Source organism: Sus scrofa, chromosome 1 (assembly GCF_054392235.1).
Source record: "Sus scrofa isolate SSC_HxYL_T2T_F1_AM1 chromosome 1, Sscrofa_HxYL_maternal_Yorkshire_Landrace_v2.0, whole genome shotgun sequence".
Taxonomy (NCBI): domain Eukaryota; kingdom Metazoa; phylum Chordata; class Mammalia; order Artiodactyla; family Suidae; genus Sus; species Sus scrofa.
In genome coordinates, this window is record NC_139383.1 from 28,706,788 (window position 1) to 28,725,399 (window position 18,612).

General features: G+C 36.4%; 1 protein-coding gene across 44 annotated transcripts in view; it reads left to right on the forward strand.

Annotated features, from left to right (window-relative positions):
* AHI1 (Abelson helper integration site 1) overlaps nt 1-18,612 on the forward strand; it is a 193,900-nt gene that overhangs the window by 100,336 nt on the left and 74,952 nt on the right. For 12 of the 44 annotated variants that reach the window (XR_014845535.1, XR_014845582.1, XR_014845601.1 and 9 more), the window contains one exon: nt 8,361-8,417. The exons of the other annotated variants lie outside the window; for them this stretch is intronic. Coding sequence is in view for 7 of the 12 variants with exons in the window: in XM_085025255.1 (XP_084881381.1) it covers nt 8,361-8,417 (57 nt within the window). In the remaining 5 variants the exon portion in view is untranslated. The remainder of the gene's footprint in view (nt 1-8,360; nt 8,418-18,612) is intronic. 44 annotated transcript variants of the gene reach the window in all.

Consider the following 18,612-nt stretch of genomic DNA (forward strand, 5'->3'; position numbering starts at 1 on the left):
CTTTATCTATGAATTGAGAAGAATGCTTCACTGAATTCTGATTTCAGACCTCCAGAATTTCAAGACTTTAGTTCAGGTGTGGAATGGTGAAAGGAATTAATTCACTACCATTGATAATCTGCAGTTAAATTAACTGATTTTCTGTAGACAGATGTCCCTAAATAATCTTTATAGTACTAACCAACTACTTTTCTGAATTCAGTACATGTATGTTTTGGTAGAAAAAGCACTGGATGAGAAGGTCAGAAGTGCTGGGCCTGAGCTCTGATTCTGCCACTTTCCCACTGTTACCTTGACTTTCTCTCTCCCAGAATTGTGTCTCTATTTTCTACTTACTATGAATTTTTTACTTCATGGAATTGTGAAGATCAGAAAGATATTTCTGATACTTTGAAATCCATAAAATACTGTGAGAATAAACAACATGATATTTTACTTGAGATGTTTTTGATTTTTTTTTTTTTTAAGTTTGAAATCATACAGTTTGCATTTTGGCCAAAGGATTGGAGGAAATCTTATTTTAAGACATAATTTAATAGAATGTGTTAAGTGATTATGGTAGGAAAAAAGAACATGTCAGAGAGGCAGATATGGATAGAGAATTTTGAGAAGCATGCCAAGAAAGATATTAAGATGAAATAGTTAGAGAAGGGTTTTCAAACATCTCAAACTTAAATCATCTACTACAACCCGCTTGACTTTGACAACTTCGACTTTCCGCATAAGTACCAGTCAACACAGAAACCCTAGAGTTGGGACTGTTTTCACATTTGAATTTTTCTGGACCTTGATCACATGGATTTTTTTTCTTTAACACATCACTATTTTATATTCCCCTTCCACAAAGAAGAAATTGTATTTGTTAGATTTTTCTTAATTGGATTCTCTAAAATTGATGTTTTATTGGTACGTTAAAGGAATGAGGTGCATTTTAGTAACCAGTATCAGGATTTTACTAAGTAATTCTCCAGTGATCTGAGTTAATCTACTTATGGAAGATTAAAGCTTATCCTCATTTGTAATAAAAGCCTCTATATTTCCTGAATAATAAATGTCATTTGAGTAGAGTTGCTGTGCTGTATGGCAGGTCCTTGTTGATTGTCCATTTTATATATACTGGTGTGTATATGTTAATCCAAACTCTACTCAATATTCTGTAATAATCTCTATGGGAAAAGAATCTGAAATAGAATGTATATATGTATAACTGAATCACTTTGGTATAGACCTGAAACTAACACAACATTGTAAATCAGCTGTACTCCAATATAAAATAATTTTTTATAAAGTCATTCGTGTTAGTAAAGTGTTTCTAACCACACTGACGAATATATTCTATATAGTTATCATTTCCTAATACAAAATTTTTATCAACTCTAGTAAATTTCATTAATGAATGGTTCTTCATGCACAAGGATATGCATTTAGTGTTATAGTCCCCATGGAGATAGGAAATTTCTCCTAATAGCCTCTGAGAAGAGAATATGAATGCAAGCATTTCTCCATGTTTAAATCTGCTGATTTGATAGAGCTTTTGTAAAAAGCTATTTTGTATGATTAATACATCATGTTCTACCCTTAAAATTTTCAGGCTTTTCTCCATGTGTTAAAAATATAAAACTTTGGAGTTCCCATTGTGGCTCAGCAGTAAGGATCTCAGCTAGCATCCATGAGGATGTGGTTTTGATCCCTGGCCTTGATCAGTGGATTAAAGATCTGCTGTTGCTGTGGCTGTGGCATAGGCCAGCAGCTGCATTCTGATTTGACCCCTAGCCTGGGAACTTCCAAATGCTTCGGGCACGGCCTAAAAAGACAAAAAAAAAAAAAAAAAAAAGAAAGAAAACTTTTTTTCTTCTTTTTCAGTCACATTTGTGTGTCTGAGTTTGTGTGTGTGTTAAGAACCTGCTAAACTAAATACGTAGTTCTCAAAGTATACTGTGGTATTTGCCCAGTGGATTAACTTTAAAAGTAAAATATTTATATTAATAGTCAGTGAAAAATAAAAAGAAAGCAACTGAAAACCATAAACTATAAGAAATTAAAGTGAGATCTCACTGATTTAATGAAAACTACATCATTTCATTCTAACATAGCCAGAGTATATTACAGATCACTGCATTTGTATTTTATAGATATTCTGATGTTTTCCTTTTCCAAAGCTTTCCAACTGATGTATTACCCTCTTAATTTGCCTTTTTTATATTTTGAAGAGTTATAGAAGTTATTTACCTATGGTGTCTTTTTTAAAAAAGATCAAATATAAACTTTCTGAGAGTTTAGGCAAAGTTAAACAGAGCTATGTATGTGTCTCTGAAACACGAAATCTAATCTCAAAAAAGATATTCAGTCTTAAATTTGTGGAGCAAGAGATGTAAGCTAACCACTTTTTGTCACGTATGTGGCAGAAATGTAATCATTGCCATGAGTGAGGTTGCGTTTTCTGAAAGGATCTTTTATGTTTTACTCTTGATGATAGCATTACCATGTTTCAAATGGAAGCTATGGACTCCTTCTCCTTTCCTTTTCCTAATGAGTCAGTCTCAGAGCCCTCTCATTTCTTTCGTCTAAATCTTTCTTAGTTCACCAATCATCCATTTGATCTTTATGGTTTCTTTCTGGTCTTTTTTTTTTTTTTTTTTTTTTAATTCCCTGGTATCAAAGTTCTATGGATGTCATTGCTTCTTACTAAATCTCTCTAAGCTCTCGTCTCTGAATTGATGTCTCCCCTGTGTTCAATTTTTTCATCTGTTAATTTATCCTACATTTTTCTTTTGTGCCAATGACTTTTCCTTTATATGTGATGTTCCTTAGTGTCTGTCTATTTTTTAGAAATGAAAGGGTGGGTAAAATTTTGGTGTCCCTCCATAATTGTTGTGTAAATAACTCTATAAACTAAATATTTTATCACCTGAGTGGAAAGCCTGTTGAAAACTTTATATATATATATGAGACTAAAACATTAACTGGCAGCTTATATTTAGGGTAAACAGGCAAGGTAAATGAGTCCACCTGGCAGGCTGTCAGACTAATTACCAGAATGAGAATAAGCAGAACAGTATCCACTCTAGAAGTCTTCACTCTTTCTAGATAGTTCATTCAATATAATTTTTAGAAACAGTGTCACTGATATTTATTTATTTATTTATGTATTTATGTATTCTTTTGCTTGTGGTTAATGCTCAGCAGTATCCATTTTATTTGGGATCTGCAGCCTATTTGGCCTTCAGCCTAAGTGTTTTACACATGAACCTTTGGTTATTTCTCCTGGACTTTGTTTTCTTTTGCCCCCTACCAAATATGCTGATTCTGTGTTTACAGCTCCTCTGAGTTTCATCGTCAGGTAGATGCTATATCTACAGAGCCCACCGTAATCTTCTCAGACAGATGTTTCCAATGGCTTTTCCTCTTCTATAGATTTGTTGAAATTTCTGTTCCATTCTTTTAAAGCTTACCAGAGACCTATACACATTGCTGATCCCAATGGTCAATTCTTTGTCCTTATCTTCCTTGACCTATCAGCAGCATTTGACACATTTGATCACTTCTTAATACATAGGTTTTTGGGCCCATGACATTCTTGGTTTTTCTTTTATCTCGTTAGCCACTTCTCTTCATTCTCCTTCACTGATTCTTCCTCTTTACATCCATGTCTTTTTAGACTATTTCACTGCAATCTGATCTTCTTTTTATTCCCTGTATATACTCCCTCGATGATCTCATGACTTTAAACACAACCCATAAACCAGTGATTCTCAAATGACTGTGTTCAGCCCAGACTGTGTTCAGCCCAGACCTCTTACGTGAATTCTAGGCCTGCGCAATCCAGTACTGTAGCCTCCAGCCTCCTGTGGCTATTGAATACTTGGAATGTGGCTCATGTGACTCAAGAGCTAAGTATTTTAGATTTACTTCATTTTAATTTAAAGGAAATAGCCGCATGTGGCCAGTAGCTATTATATTGAACAGTTCAGACCTACAAAATCTACTTTGATGTAAATCTTGATTATGATACCAGACAAATCAGGTCTTAAAATATAAAGAATGAATTGTCCATTTTTTAAATTGAATACGAATTATGCTTTTAATATTACAACTTTCCTGAATATATTATTCTGAAGATTTTATGGTATTTCATCATCATGATTGTGCAGATGTTACTAATAAGAGATATTGATTAACTTGAATAGAGACTCCAAAAGTTTCTTATTTTCCATATTTAAATTAATACCTGACATTCTGGTAGCACTTAGCCAAGAAGTTAGAACCACCTGAATTTAGATTCAGATTCTGTTTCTTATTCTATGACCTAGAACAAGTTATTTCATTTTAGTGACTCGTCATTTGAAAATAGAGTATAGGAAAGTGTTTACTGCAAGTGAAAGTTTTAAAATACCAACCTATGTTTGACTTACACTGCAGTAAGAGTTATAGATAGTATCTTTATGACTATATTTAGAACTATTTTAATCACTGAACCTTTTGATTTTAAATTTACTTAACTTCCCACTAAATTATAGAAAGGAAAATCACTATGCTCTTAGAATTAAACTTAGTGAATGTCTTGTGTTAAAATCCATATTTTTTAGTACATAAATAGTTTTTCAGAATATAACTTCTAGGCATACTTATTAAAACATTTCCATGACAAAAGTAGTTTTCATTATGCAAGTCTAAAGTAGGCGACTTTGAAGGTTTCAACTTCCTTATCAAAACATAATTCAAATCATGGTGAAAATAGTGAATGTTTTGTAATTTACTGCTGCATCTCCAGGGAAGATTGATACTATCAGTAATCAATTCACTCAAAGTAAGGATTAAAGAAAGAATTACAACTACTTTATATTGGCTGCAACAGGCAAGGTGAGAGTGAGGTTGTAAAAAGGCAAAATTATTTTTGACCAGGTGTAACTTTATTGTTTGTTTTTTATAGTTTGAGAAAGAGTAGATTTAATATTGTTTAATATCAGCCATAACACACATTTTACTATTTTTGTAATCCCAAACTGAAACTGACAGTTTTTCCATTTAAGACAGGCATACAAAAGGATACTGTGGGCTATATTCCCAAATATGTACTTCTAAGATTTTCTGTACCTTTTTTTCTGCTAATAAATTTAATGCCTGACTTTGAAGACAATAAGTATGCCACAATTTTGAAGCCTTTCTTCAGTTACTAGCTCTTATTATTTTTAGTTTTTCAGTATCATAGTGAATATATCTGTATATCAAACTGTGGACCACATCTCTGATAATGAAAAATATTTTCATTCATGTTTAAAGTAGAATAAACTTTACTTCATATAAATCATATATACTACTTCCTTCCCTTTATATATCTTCCCTTTATAATTCCTTTCCTTATCTATCTGTATCCTTTTATATCTATTCACCTTTTCACATGTTTCATATCCCTGTCCGTTTCAGTCTTATTTTCTGTTGTTCTGTGGAAAGTTATAAATTTCAAATAATACTAATCACTTTTTTTTTTTTTTTTGGTCTTTTTACCATTTCTTGGCTGCTCCCGTGGCATATGGAGGTTCCAGGCTAGGGGTCTAATCAGAGCTGCAGCTGCCTGCCTACGCCAGCATCACAGCAATGCAGGATCCAAGCCGAGTCTGCAGCCTACACCACAGCTCACGGCAACACCAGATCCTTAAACCACTGAACAAGGCCAGGGATTGAACCTGCAACCTCATGGTTCCTAGTCAGATTGTTAGCCACTGAGCCACGATGGGAACACCCACTAATCACTTTTTATTTACTAATTTTGCTTAGGATGGGCACAGCTTAGAACCAAGGAAGCAGCTCCTTCTATTTCCCCTCCCCTGGTCATGGGGGGGAGGGGAATTGAAATACCATTTATATCATAAAAATAATTTTTATTTCCTTTGTAAATTTATATGTCCCAAAAAACTTTTTTTGTGAATTAAGTCTGTGACAAGAAAGACTTTAGTTTTTAAACACTTGGGTTTGTGTCTGCTGAAAGCCCTGGAAATTCAGAGGGAGAGGGCTATCTAAATGAAGTTTTCATTTACTCTTACTCAGTTAGATTATACTTTTCTAAGACTACACTCAGAATAGCCCTAAAGGTTTCTCATAGAGTAGCTAACTGCGTACTTTTGCAATTTGTGGTTTAGTCAGTTTGGTCTGGATAGTGAAGAGACCATGATCTCATAGAATTTACTGGTAATGTTTTCTGGAAATGAATATCCATCACTTATTGAAAATGTCAACTAACAATGGAAATTAGGTTGAAGAACCAGACCTTCTGGTAATGATATGTCTAGATAATAATTGATTTGTATTTTCCAGAATTTTAAACATGTGTTTTCAGGAAGCATTTTCCTTGAGTGAAAAATGAATGAAAATGTAAAGAGTCACCCTCTGTGTTTTTCTGCAAGTCTAAGAGCAAAGTTGATGACAAATATGGAAACTAAGAAATGACTAAGTGGAGTGACTGGTCATTTTTTTTTTAAATAATTTAAGCAGTTTTTTGCATTGTAAATGTTTGGTAAGTAAAAAGTAGAACGTTATTCTACTGTTCTAATTTCAGTCGATTTACTTTTTTTCTCAGTTTTGTCCTCTGGAAAAAATCCAGCTATAATTTCATAAGGAGTAAAATTGAGAATGATTTTTGACTAGTGTCTATCTTTTTCTTTTCGCAAAGCCAGAAATACTGTATTTTAATAGAAGCACTCTAAAAAGAATCAGTTGTTCAGCTTAAAAAATAAAAGACCTTTTTATACTTTATCAAAAATTAATTCTGGAGTTCACATTGTGACTCAGCGGGTTAAAAGCCCAACATAGTGTCTGTAAGGATGTAGGTTCAACCCCTTGCCTTGCTCAGTGGGTTAATGATCTGGCGTGGCTGCAAGCTGCAGTGTAGGCGGCAGATGTGGCTCAGATCTGTTGTTGCTGTGGCTGTGATGTAGGCTGGCAGCTGCAGCTCTAATTTAACCCCTAGCCTGGGAACTTACATATACTGCAGGTGCAGCCATAAAAAGAAAAAAATTTAAAGAGAAAAATTAATTCATACAGTTTGTCAACCAGTGTTGATGGAGAGTTTACTATGTGCAACGGACTCTGCCACACCCTGGGGAAGTGGAAGATAAAGGACTGCCCTCGAAGTCCTCCCAGTCTAGTTGGGAATCCAGCAGGCAAAGAAATAGTTATAATATGATGGGGTGAGTTCAACAGAAGATAAGCATAAAATACTAAGGGAGTACAGAAAAAGGAATCAGTCTGATTAAATGTGTTAATTTGCTGTTGTCTTTACAATATAAAACAAATACTGTCCATTTAGGACGCCTCTAAATAACAGCTTAGAACTAGAAATCTGGATTTTGTTGCTGGCCTTTTATAAGATTAATGTGTCACAAGTCACATGGTAGCCTTAATTGCTGTGTTGTTACATCTTTCAAATGTGCCTCCCAGGGGTATTCTGGGAATAAATGAGTGAATACATAGAAAGCACATCAGTTTCTTTTGTAGTGTGTGTGAGCGACTGTGTGTGTGTGTTGTGTATACTTGCCCTGCTTTTGAAAGGAATCCAGTCTTTCAAATCTATTAAATTTGTCTGAGCAAAGTAGGCAGTGGGCAGGTTTTTTATTTTGGCCAATTCAGAATCAACAAAGTTTGGGGGTTTGGGGGGGAAGAGGCCTCATTTTCCTCTTTTTCCTCTTCTTTCTTTTATTTTTGTATTAATATGACGTGGCTTGGTACTTAATATCATCTCAGTCTTTTCAATATATATATTTCCAAGTGAAGATTTAATAAAGTGTTAAAAGTAAAACACTTTATTTTTTTATTTTTATTTATTTATTTTTTAGGGCCACACCTATGGCATATGGTGGTTCCCAGGCTAAGGGTCAAATCAGAGCTGCAGCTGCCGGCCTACACCACACCCACTGAGCGAGGCCAGGGATTGAACCTGCGTCCTCATGGATGCTAGTCAGAGTCATTTCTGCAGAGCCATGATGGGAACTCCCAAAGTAAAACACTTTAAAAGCTAATGTTAAAGGCAGTTATAGATGCACAGTTATAGCAGTTAGGTACATTAATGTACTCCTTAATATTCTTTGAACTTTGACAGCATAATCACATTTTTAAAAATGACTTATCATTGCTTTGTGTTGTAGGAGAACATCTAAATCATCATACTTACGTTCAGAATTTCAGTTTATTATCTCTCCCAAAATTTAAATTGTGTCTTTTATGACGGCCCTGGGAACATGAGTTCTCACTACCTTATATTCTCAATACTATACCACTGTAGTAGATGAAAGTAGTTTTCCACTATTAAATCTTTTCTCATGTTAAATCTCTTCTTTTTTTTTGTTTTTTGTTTTTTAATTCTAAAGGGTGTTTCATTCCTGCACATGCAGATACTGGGAATGCAAGATTCATTCATACATTCAGTAAGTACCCAGTGAGTACTTACTTTGTCCCAGGCACTGTTATAAGTGTTATGTACATGTATCAGTAAACAGAACAGATAATAATCCATGTCCTTGTTTCATCTTACCTTCCAGTGGAGGGAGAGACAATAAGCAAATAAATGTAGACTAATTGATGAAACAGGGAAGAGGAATAGGGTGAACTGGGGATCGAGTGAGGTTGCTCTTTTTAATGGGTGGTCAAGGAAAGCTTCACAGAAAAGGTGACACTTAAGCAAAATTTTGAAGAAGAAAACAAGCCATGTTGTCTAGGAGAATAGCATACCCAAACAAGATCCCAAGTCAGGAATGTGCTTGGTATGTCTTTTGCACAGCTGAAGAGGCCAGTATGTCAGGAGTGCAGGAACAAAGGGGAAGAGAAGAAGGACAGAGAGGTAGCGAGGGGCCAGACCATACAGAACCTGATAAAAATAAAATGCAGAGTGCCACCCTGTCTTCAACACTGGCAGTATTCACTAGAAAGCAATTTTTTAAAGGGAGAGGTGAGTGGAATGGTACAGTTTGGTACTTGCTATAATTAAAAATATGAACAAAATGTCCTGGGGAGTAGATACGATGTAGTGACAAACAATCCTGCTAGAGAAGGCAGTATTTAAAGTAATTGTTAAAATAAATAAATAAATAAATTGTTAAAATAAGTAAATAAATAAATGAAGTAATTGTTATAAGATGAGAAGACTGTTTATTATAAAAGGTATTAGGTCAGTCCAGCTAAGAAGGCCAGTTAAAAGGCTATTTTAATGATTGAGGTAGAAGAACAAGACTGAAGTAAGAAACTAGAGATGTTAAATCATTAAAGTATTGGAAATTTGAAATGTGAATGGTAAGGGACAGAGAGGTAGAATTTGAGGATAACTAAGGATTCTAATTTCAGTGAATGGATGGCAATCCATTAACAAAAATAGGGAAGTATAGAAATATTGGGATAACGGTAATGAATTGCATTTTTGGATCTATTGAGTTTGAGATGCCTGACAGTCATCTGGTGTGAGACATCAAGTAGCTGACTCATCTACTTGAACCTTATTTATTAAATGACCTACTATGAGTCAAGCCCTGTGCCAGGAACTGGACTGCTTCCTTTGAAATGTAAGTGTGGAGCATAAGTATAGATTAAGGAGTCAGTGGCATATGTGTAGTCTTTGAATCCACAGGAGTGAGCGCAATAAAGCTGGAAGAGGCTGTTGAAGAGACTAAGAACCATTAGGATGACTTGATAGCTTGGATATTTGCTACCAAAAAAGGCAGTAAAGGAAACAGTTGAGAACACAGGCAAATATAGAAAGCTTCTTTTGGTGCTAAATACCTTTTTTTTTTTTTTAATTCTTCACTGCAATAACAAATCTGAATGAAAAAGAAATACCTGAATTATATTATCATACCTTTCATCTGTTTTGTAGCTGTACTTGTGATTTGCAAGATATCCTATAACATTGTTCAAGTAATTAATATCAGTGTTAAGGATTTAGAAATACTAAATTATATTTTAAGTATTGGACACACAGAATTATTTTGTCTTCATCTATATAGTATATATCTGTCATGATTTTGTTGGAAACATACTGACTGTACTCAGACTGACTAGAGCATGTCACAAAAGATTGGAGCAGACTTTAGTCTCTTGTTCATTAAGAAATTGATCAAATACTAGAAATCATATGTAGTTGTTGGTATCAGTTTAAAAGTCAGTTGAAGAAATGCTAACTTTATATATTCATTGTATCAGCAAATTTAATTTTTGACTAGTATTTTGGAATAAATAGCACAGATCATTGGAACTTAGCATAACCCAGAAAATCTTACCAGCAGGTGTGAAACATAACTGAAGCCAGGAAAAACTGAATTATACTCATTTTTGGTGGTGGTCTGAAAGCAGGAGTCATGTTGTCTTCTGTGTTCTCCACCATGTAGCTACCCAGTTTTCCCTGCTTGCTTTGTCCTTTTCACATGAGCATTAGTTTACCAGGCTCAAATTTTAGGGGCCCCTTGCCTCGCTTCCTAGTGTCTTACCCACTCATTCATGTTTACATACTCCTAGTGAGTAGTTCACCACTCATTTCCATGACTGACGCAGGAAAACCAACTAATTTGTGGTTTGAATATTCACTGCATTACCTCTGTGGTCTGTGTAGACATCCAAACTCAAGGCCCTTAGCCTTTGATGTTTCTGAGTTTGAAGAAGTTTTTTTCGTATAATGAATGAAAAGTGCAGTTTTCAAAGAATATTTTCCATGTGAAATCTTTGAAATATGTACCCAGTAAATAGAGGGCTTCCCATAGTATCCTGAAAAATCCAGTATGAAATAAATGTTAACATTTTACTAGGCTAAATGAGGATAAACCACATTTAAGGTCCACATTTATTAAAAATTCGATTTTAGATGAATATTTAGAAAAATATGTAGAATATGACTGTACCAGTGGAGACTCTATAGCCTATTTTGCTATTTTGCTATTTTTATAATTCTCATTTTTTTTATTCATGTATTCAGTCATTCAGCATACATTTATTGAAGATGAACTACGTGACCCAAGCAGCTAATACAGTTTTAGTAAATATAGTGAGGAAAATGCTGTAATAGGCCATTGCACAGGAATACTGAGAGAGGGAGATGGAGAGGGGTGTCTAAGTCAGAAGAGGGTGAGGAGAAGAAAACCACGTGGTATTTCCTGGAGAACATGATGCTCGACCTGAACTTTAAGGGATGCCTGAATGGCTCTGTGCGCCATTTCAAGTTACGCAGTTCGAGTTAAACAGTTGAGGAAAAGGATTGTTATCCCAAAGATTAAGCTATAGAATGACAAGGTAGCAATTTTCTCTTTGGAAAAATCACTCTGGCAGTGTGGGATGTCATTGGAAGACTCATGGAACAAATCAGGGAATTGAGTTAGGAACCTACTTTGAAAAATCCAAATGAGGAGAGGGTGTCTAAATAAGTACTGGTTTAGAGAGGAGGGAGCAGGTTTTACATAGATAGGTAGATAGATAGATAGATAGATAGATGTATGTCTTTATGTTATGTGTATGTATGTCTGTACACATACACATATGTATGTGTGCATAATTTATAATAAAAATATTTTTAGGAAAGGTATGATAAAGCCAATATTTTTACTTCAGTTTGTATGAGACAAGCCCTGAGTTTTTTTGTTCGTTTTGCTTTTTAGGGCCACACTCGTGGCATATGCAAGTTCCCAGGCTAGAGGTCAAATCAGAGCTGTAGCCACCGGCCACAGCCACAGCCACAACTCTGGATCCCAGCTGCATCTGTGGCCTACACCACAGCTCACGGCAATGCCAGATCCTTAACCCACTGAGCAGTGCCAGGGATCAAACTCACATCCTCATGGATCCTAGTCAGGTCCATTAAACTCTAAGCCACAAAGGAAACTCCAGCTCTTAGGTTTTTTAAAGCAGAACTCATTAGAATAGCTATCTTTTGCCATATAAGTATTTGATTAAAATGCTTACTATCTATTTTATCCCTTTAAATTTTAGTATTTAAAGGCTATTGAGGGAGTTCCCATCATGGCTCAGTGGTTAACGAATCTGACTAGGAACCTGGTTGCAGGTTTGATCCCTGGCCTCGCTCAGTGGGTTAAGGATCCAGCATTGCTGTGAGCTGTGGTGTAGGTCACAGACGTGGCTCAGATCCTGCGTTGCTATGGCTGTGGCGTAGGCTGGCGTCTACAGTTCTGATTAGACCCCTAGCCTGGGAACCTCCATATGCCGCAAAGCCGCCCTAGAAAAGGCAAAAAGACAAAAAAATAAAATAAAATAATAAAGGCTATTGAAAACATAACAAACATAGAATTTTTTTTAAATTCAAGTATAGTTGATTTATAATATATGTTTCAGATGTCCAAGAGTCATTGGATATTTTATAGATTGTACTCCTTTTAACGTTTTAAAATAGTGGCTATGTTCCCTGTGCTATACCATACATCCTTGTGGCTAATTTATCTTATACCTAGTAGTTTGCAACTCCTGATCCTCCGCCTCTATCTCGCCCCTCCCTCTTTTCTCGCCCCATGGTAACCACTAGTTTGTTCTCTGCATCTGCGAGTCTGTTTGTTTTGTTTTGTTTTTTCATGGCTGAAAGTATTTAATCTTTTAATGGTATTACATTGCTTTTTAAATTTTTTTTTTTCTTTCTGCCATTTCTTGGGCCGCTCCCACGGCATATGGAGGTTCCCAGGCTAGGGGTCGAATTGGAGCTGCAGCCACAGGCCTATGCCAGAGCCACAGCAACGCAGGATCCGAGCCGCGTCTGCGACCCACACCACAGCTCACGGCAACGCCGGATCGTTAACCCACTGAGCAAGGGCAGGGATCGAACCTGCAACCTCATGGTTCCTAGTCGGGTTCGTCAACCACTGCGCCACGACAGGAACTCCTAAAATTTTTTTATTATAGTTGATTTACAATGTTGTCAATTTATGCTATACAGCAAATTGATGCAGTTGTCCATATACATTCTTTTTCTCATAATATCTTCCATCATGTTCCATCACAAGTAATTGGATATAGTTCCCTGACTTCATGTATTTCATCGTGATTTGATCCAGGCCAGACTTTTTTGGCAAGAATACTATAAGTGATACATGCTTTTTTGCATCTGATCAGGTGGCCTATAATGTCAAATTGTTCCACTGTCAGTATTGTTATATTTAGTCCTGGATCTTTCTCTGAACATTTTAAATACATTTTGTTGGTGTACATGTCTACTCATGTGTCATCCCCACATTGTTTTAATTACAGAGGTTTTCTTCAGTGTATATTGATACTTAGTAGTGTTCATTTGCAATCATTGCCCTTTTTTTTTCCCCCAGGATCTTTCTAGCTGTTCTTGCATATTCTTCTGCATGAATTTTAGAATCATGTCTAGTGCTGGGGCAAAAAAGTTCTTCATTGGAACCACATTAAATTCATATGTTATCATTTCATTTGTGTGATTTTACATTATCTTATTTAGAATAAGGAATGTCTTTCCATTTGTTCAAGACTACTTTTATGACTTTCAAAAGTATTTCAACATTTTCTTCATACTGCTTTGTGCATTTTTGTATTTATTCAAGTATTTTCTTTTTTATAATAATGGTATAAATGGGGTATTCTTTTTCATTATAGCTTCTAACTGGTTGCTGTTTGAATATATAAAGGCTGTTGATTTTTGTATATTAAATTTCAGATTGTGCTGGCTTTCTGATTTATTCTGTTATTGGTTGTGTTAGTTTTCGCATTGATTCTTTTGGACTTTCTGTGTATAAATTTTGTCATCTGAGTAACAGTTTTGCTTTTTTTCTAGCTCCTGAGAAGAGCTTGCAATTTTCATACAGACATCTTTATATTAAATTTGTCAGGAAAGATCTTTGCCTTTTAAAATTCTGTATTTTCCTGAAAAATAATACGCTATATTTCATATTTTCCTAGACATAGATAATCAAAGCATAATTTTCCCTGTACCCTATATAGAGATTCATGGCAATTTCTAAAGCTCAATTTTACAGTGTTGCCTGAAACAAATGATGCTTTAGACGTTTTCATGGAAGGGAGGATAAAGGTTCTCCTGTCCATTGCACAGCACCTTGTGCTTAGTGGGTAGCCCATAATTTGGTGATGATAAGATTGCTGGGTATGTGTTCTGGCTTCAGGACTTGGCACATATTCCCACCTGCTTTGTTTTTGCAATAAATCTGATTTTCTTCCTTTCTTTCCTTTGATCATGGCCCCAACTTGAAGGTTGGGAGAGTTTAAGGACTAAAAAATGTATTATTCTGCTGTTCAATTAATTGTCATGTTCTAATTCTCCACAAAATAAAATACCTAAGAAACATAAAATTTCTTCATTTTCTTCTCTGGAGTATATTAATGTCTGGAAAATTAGGAAATTTTTTTAATATTATATTTCAGTTTTATAGTAGATTTAGAAACATTACCAAAGGAAGTAGTTAATTAATGTCTTTTTTTTTTTTTTTTTTTTTGGTCTTTTTAGGGCCGCATCTGTGGCATATGGAAATTTCCAGACTAGGGGTCAAATCGGAGCTGTAGCTGCTGGCCTAACCACAGCCACAGCAATGCCAGATCCGAGCTGCATCTGCTACCTACACTACACAGCTCAAGGCAACACTGGATCCTTAACCCACTGAGTGAGGCCAGGGATCGAACCTCATCCCATGGATCCTAGTCAGGTTTGTTACCATTGAGCCACAACAGGGATTCCTTTAATTAACATTTTTAAGGAGTTCCCGTCGTGGCGCAGTGGTTAACGAATCCGACTAGGAACCATGAGGTTGCGGGTTCGATCCCTTCCCTTGCTCAGTGGGTTAATGATCCGGCGTTGCCGTGAGCTGTGGTGTAGGTCACAGACACAGCTCGGATTCCGCATTGCTGTGGCTCTGGCGTAGGCTGGCAGCTACAGCTCTGATTCGACCCCTAGCCTGGGAACCTCCATATGCCGCAGGAGCGGCCCAAGAAATGGCAAAAAAAACAAACAAAAAAATTTTTAAGAACAATCCCAGAACATTAACTCAAACATTCTGATGACTAATACACACAGGAACAGTGCATTGCAGCATACAAACCTAGTGCCTAAGGCATAAGTTAATTCACTCAGTTAATATTTGAGTCGATTTTAAGGACTTTGTTTCAGGCATTTGGACCAGGCACTGCGGATACAAAGATTAATTAAATCAGATGACCACAAGGGCTAAGCACACACACACACACACACACACACACACACACACGCACGCACACACGCACTCAAGTGAGTCTGGAGGGTTTGTGACTTAGGTGCATGGGTTTTAGTAATGGTACCGTGGCTCCTTGTCTGTGGGTCCTATCTCCTGATTTACTTTCTGAAAGCCACTATTTCCTCCCTTTAAAATGCGGTTATCTCTGTTATTTATTAACTACCTTAAAATTCTTAATAGCTGTTGAATTTTTTGTTTGTTTTCTCTTAAGAGATGCTCTTAATGTTTCCATTGTTGTCAGTGGCACTAACAGTTGTATAAGGTTATTTGCTCATCTTCAAGTTACTGAAACTCCTTATAAGAGTTAGTTTTCTTTGCATGCTCATGGTTGTGGTCCCAGCTATGCTGCTGGAAGTCTGAGTTGTAGAAAAAAAAAAAAAAAAAAAAAAAAAAAATGAAAGCAAACTTGCCCAGCTGTTACCCCCCTGCTGAGGCCCAGGAGTAAGTGTCTCCTCCCAAGTCTCATCAGTTGCAGGTTACAGCCATCTCCCAATAGCTGGTCCTGGAAGCAGACTCCTCCAGGTGGATGGGCCCCTTGGCTTATAGGCCCTTTTTAAGGTCCATTGTAGTCTCTAAGGTCTGTCAGGCCCGTGATATACTACCAACATTAAACTGACAGATAATAGCCGGTTACCCAGAGGATTTATAGCTTCTGCTGGCTGAGACCCCTCAGTGGGACACTGAAAAACCCATTTTCTGCCCACACATTGGGAAGAGGCCTGTTTTCCATGCACAGGTCCTTGCTCAGCACCAAAGAGGACACAGCCCTCCCACTCTCCCACCCGTTCCCTGACACCCTGGCCCAGAGACGCCAGGAAAAGTACTTCATCTTCTGAGATCCTGTCCCAGGCTTGCTAGCCCTCTTGCCTCCGTCTTTGTAGGCCTCTGGAAAGGAACGAAAGAAGATTGAAATGTTAAAATCATAGACAAGGTGAAAAAGAAGATACTCACCTAGAAGATTAAGTGGAACCATTCTCAAAAGATAAAAATCATGAAGGTAAAAATAAAATGAGCTGTAGAATTAAACAATAAAATTTCAGCGATAAGATTCTACAGGTTAAAGGATTTCCCAGTTCCAAGAAAGATCACTTATAACAAAGACATACTTAGACCATGGTGAAGGCAGGCTGATGACATGATTCCCTCTTTCAGGTGAGCTCAGTCTCATCCTTAAGGCTTTCAGTTGATTGAATGAAGCCCACTCACATTCTGGCGGGCGGGCAATCTACTCAACTCAAGTCTACTAACTTAAATGTTAATCCCATGCAAAAAATGCTTTCACAGGAACATCTGGAATGTTTGACCAGGTAAAAGTGAAATTAAATATGGATTTTTTTTTTTTTTAGGTAAAATGTACTTAAAATAAAATCTATTTGGGGGTGATTTTCCTTAAGCTTATTCCTTTCTGTACATTCTCTTTGAAAGCTGGAACAGACATGTATGATTATACTTCCAAATGATATTATTTCAGTAGGCAATCTCAATTTAAAACTAAGCTTATGTCTTTAGAAAATCCATTTTAAAGTTCTAGTTTTCAGCACATTCTTGTCCTGAAAGCGAAACTGTAACATATGTAATTTTGGGGGGTACTTTTATAAGCTAAGAATATAGACTTGGGGTTTTCTAGTTTTTTATTTTTGTCATTTTGAAATTATTTTCTAATTGGATAAAAATTTTAAAATCAGTAATCACCCTGGGCCAGTTTTAGAGCAGTCAAATTATAGTAGTGAGATCACATATGTAAGGTCTTGCTATTTTCTAAACCCGGTGGTATGACCACTCTCATTTAAAAGCCAACATGTCGGGGGGAGTTCCCATTGTGACTCAGTGGAAAAGAATCTGTCTAGTATCCATGAGGATGTAGGTTCAATTCCTGGCCTCACTCAGTGCGTTAAGGATCCAGCATTGCCGTGAGCTGTGGTATGGTTCTCAGAGGCAGCTTGGATCTGGCGATGCTGTGGCTGTGGTATAGGCCAGCAGCTAGAGCTCAGATTTGACCCATAGCCTGGGAACCTCCATATGCCATGGGTGAGGCCCTAAAAAAAGACAAAAAAAAAAAAAAAGCCTATGTGTCATGCCAGACCATTCTTAGTGATTGCAACTCGAGAGGGTTGTAGGAATGCAGGGGCTGGAGAAGTGGGGGGTTTACCATTTTTTTCTGAATGCTCCAATGTTATTAAAATCTTACAATAAGAATCGGCATTATTTGGATGTTTTCAATTTATGTTTTACTTGGATTTTTACAAATTATTTTATTCAAGGCCATTGTTTGTTATCTGTGCTTAAAAATATCTTTCCATCAAAATTACTTAAAAGACTTTATTACAGATCTGTTAACTTGGTGTGTAGTATTTCTTCAAAAAAAGGACATCTGCTTTACCAGACTCTTAAGGTCGGAAATCATCGTTTATCCTTTATAATTTATCTTTTATCAGTGAATGCCAAATAGCCACTTATAACTAAATATTAGTTGATTGAATAAAGGCAGTATAGCTTTTTAAACTTCACTGGCTAACAGTAGATGTTGAGAGTAGTTTTTACATGAAACAAAAATTATGTTTTTTAAAAATCATGTTTCATAGTACTTTGTTCATTTTGAATATACTCTTACAAAGTGATAAAAAGTGATTTTTTGGAGTTCCCATCGTGGCGCAGTGGTTAACGAATCCGACTAGGAACCATGAGGTTGCGGGTTCGGTCCCTGCCCTTGCTCAGTGGGTTAACGATCCGGCATTGCCGTGAGCTGTGGTGTAGGTTGCAGACACGGCTCGGATCCCGAGTTGCTGTGGCTCTGGTGTAGGCCGGCGGCTATAGCTCCGATTCCACCCCTAGCCTGGGAACCTCCATATGCCGTGGGAGCAGCCCAAGAAATAGCAAAAAGACAAAAAAATAAAAAAAAAATTAAAAAGTGATTTTTTTGTTGTTGTTCTCACTTAAGCCCTTATTATACTTTAAGAAAAATGAATTAAATGCCTGTAAATGAGAGGAACTAGTGTTTTGTTTCAACTAGGAATTGTGCTATTCACTATTAACAGTACATTGCAAGTCTCACATCTAACCACCCCTGCATGCGACAGCCTTTAGCATTATTTGAGCAAAGTAATAGCATAACTTGCATATTGGTTTGCTGATTGGCAGAAATTGGAAAGTAAATGAGATCCACACCTGTGTTCATTTTAAACTTGAGTCTGACTTTGAAGTGATATCGTTCAAAGATGAGATGCAATGTGTTACATCCTTAGAAGCTGTTGATTACAAAGAAATGCAATAGAGCACACTGGGAACAAAAACATAAATCCATACATGATAGAATGATTTTCCTCAGGTCTAACAGTCTATATTGTCATTTTAAAAGAGAGAATCCAGGGATCTTTTTTACTCAGGTACTCCATGGTGATTG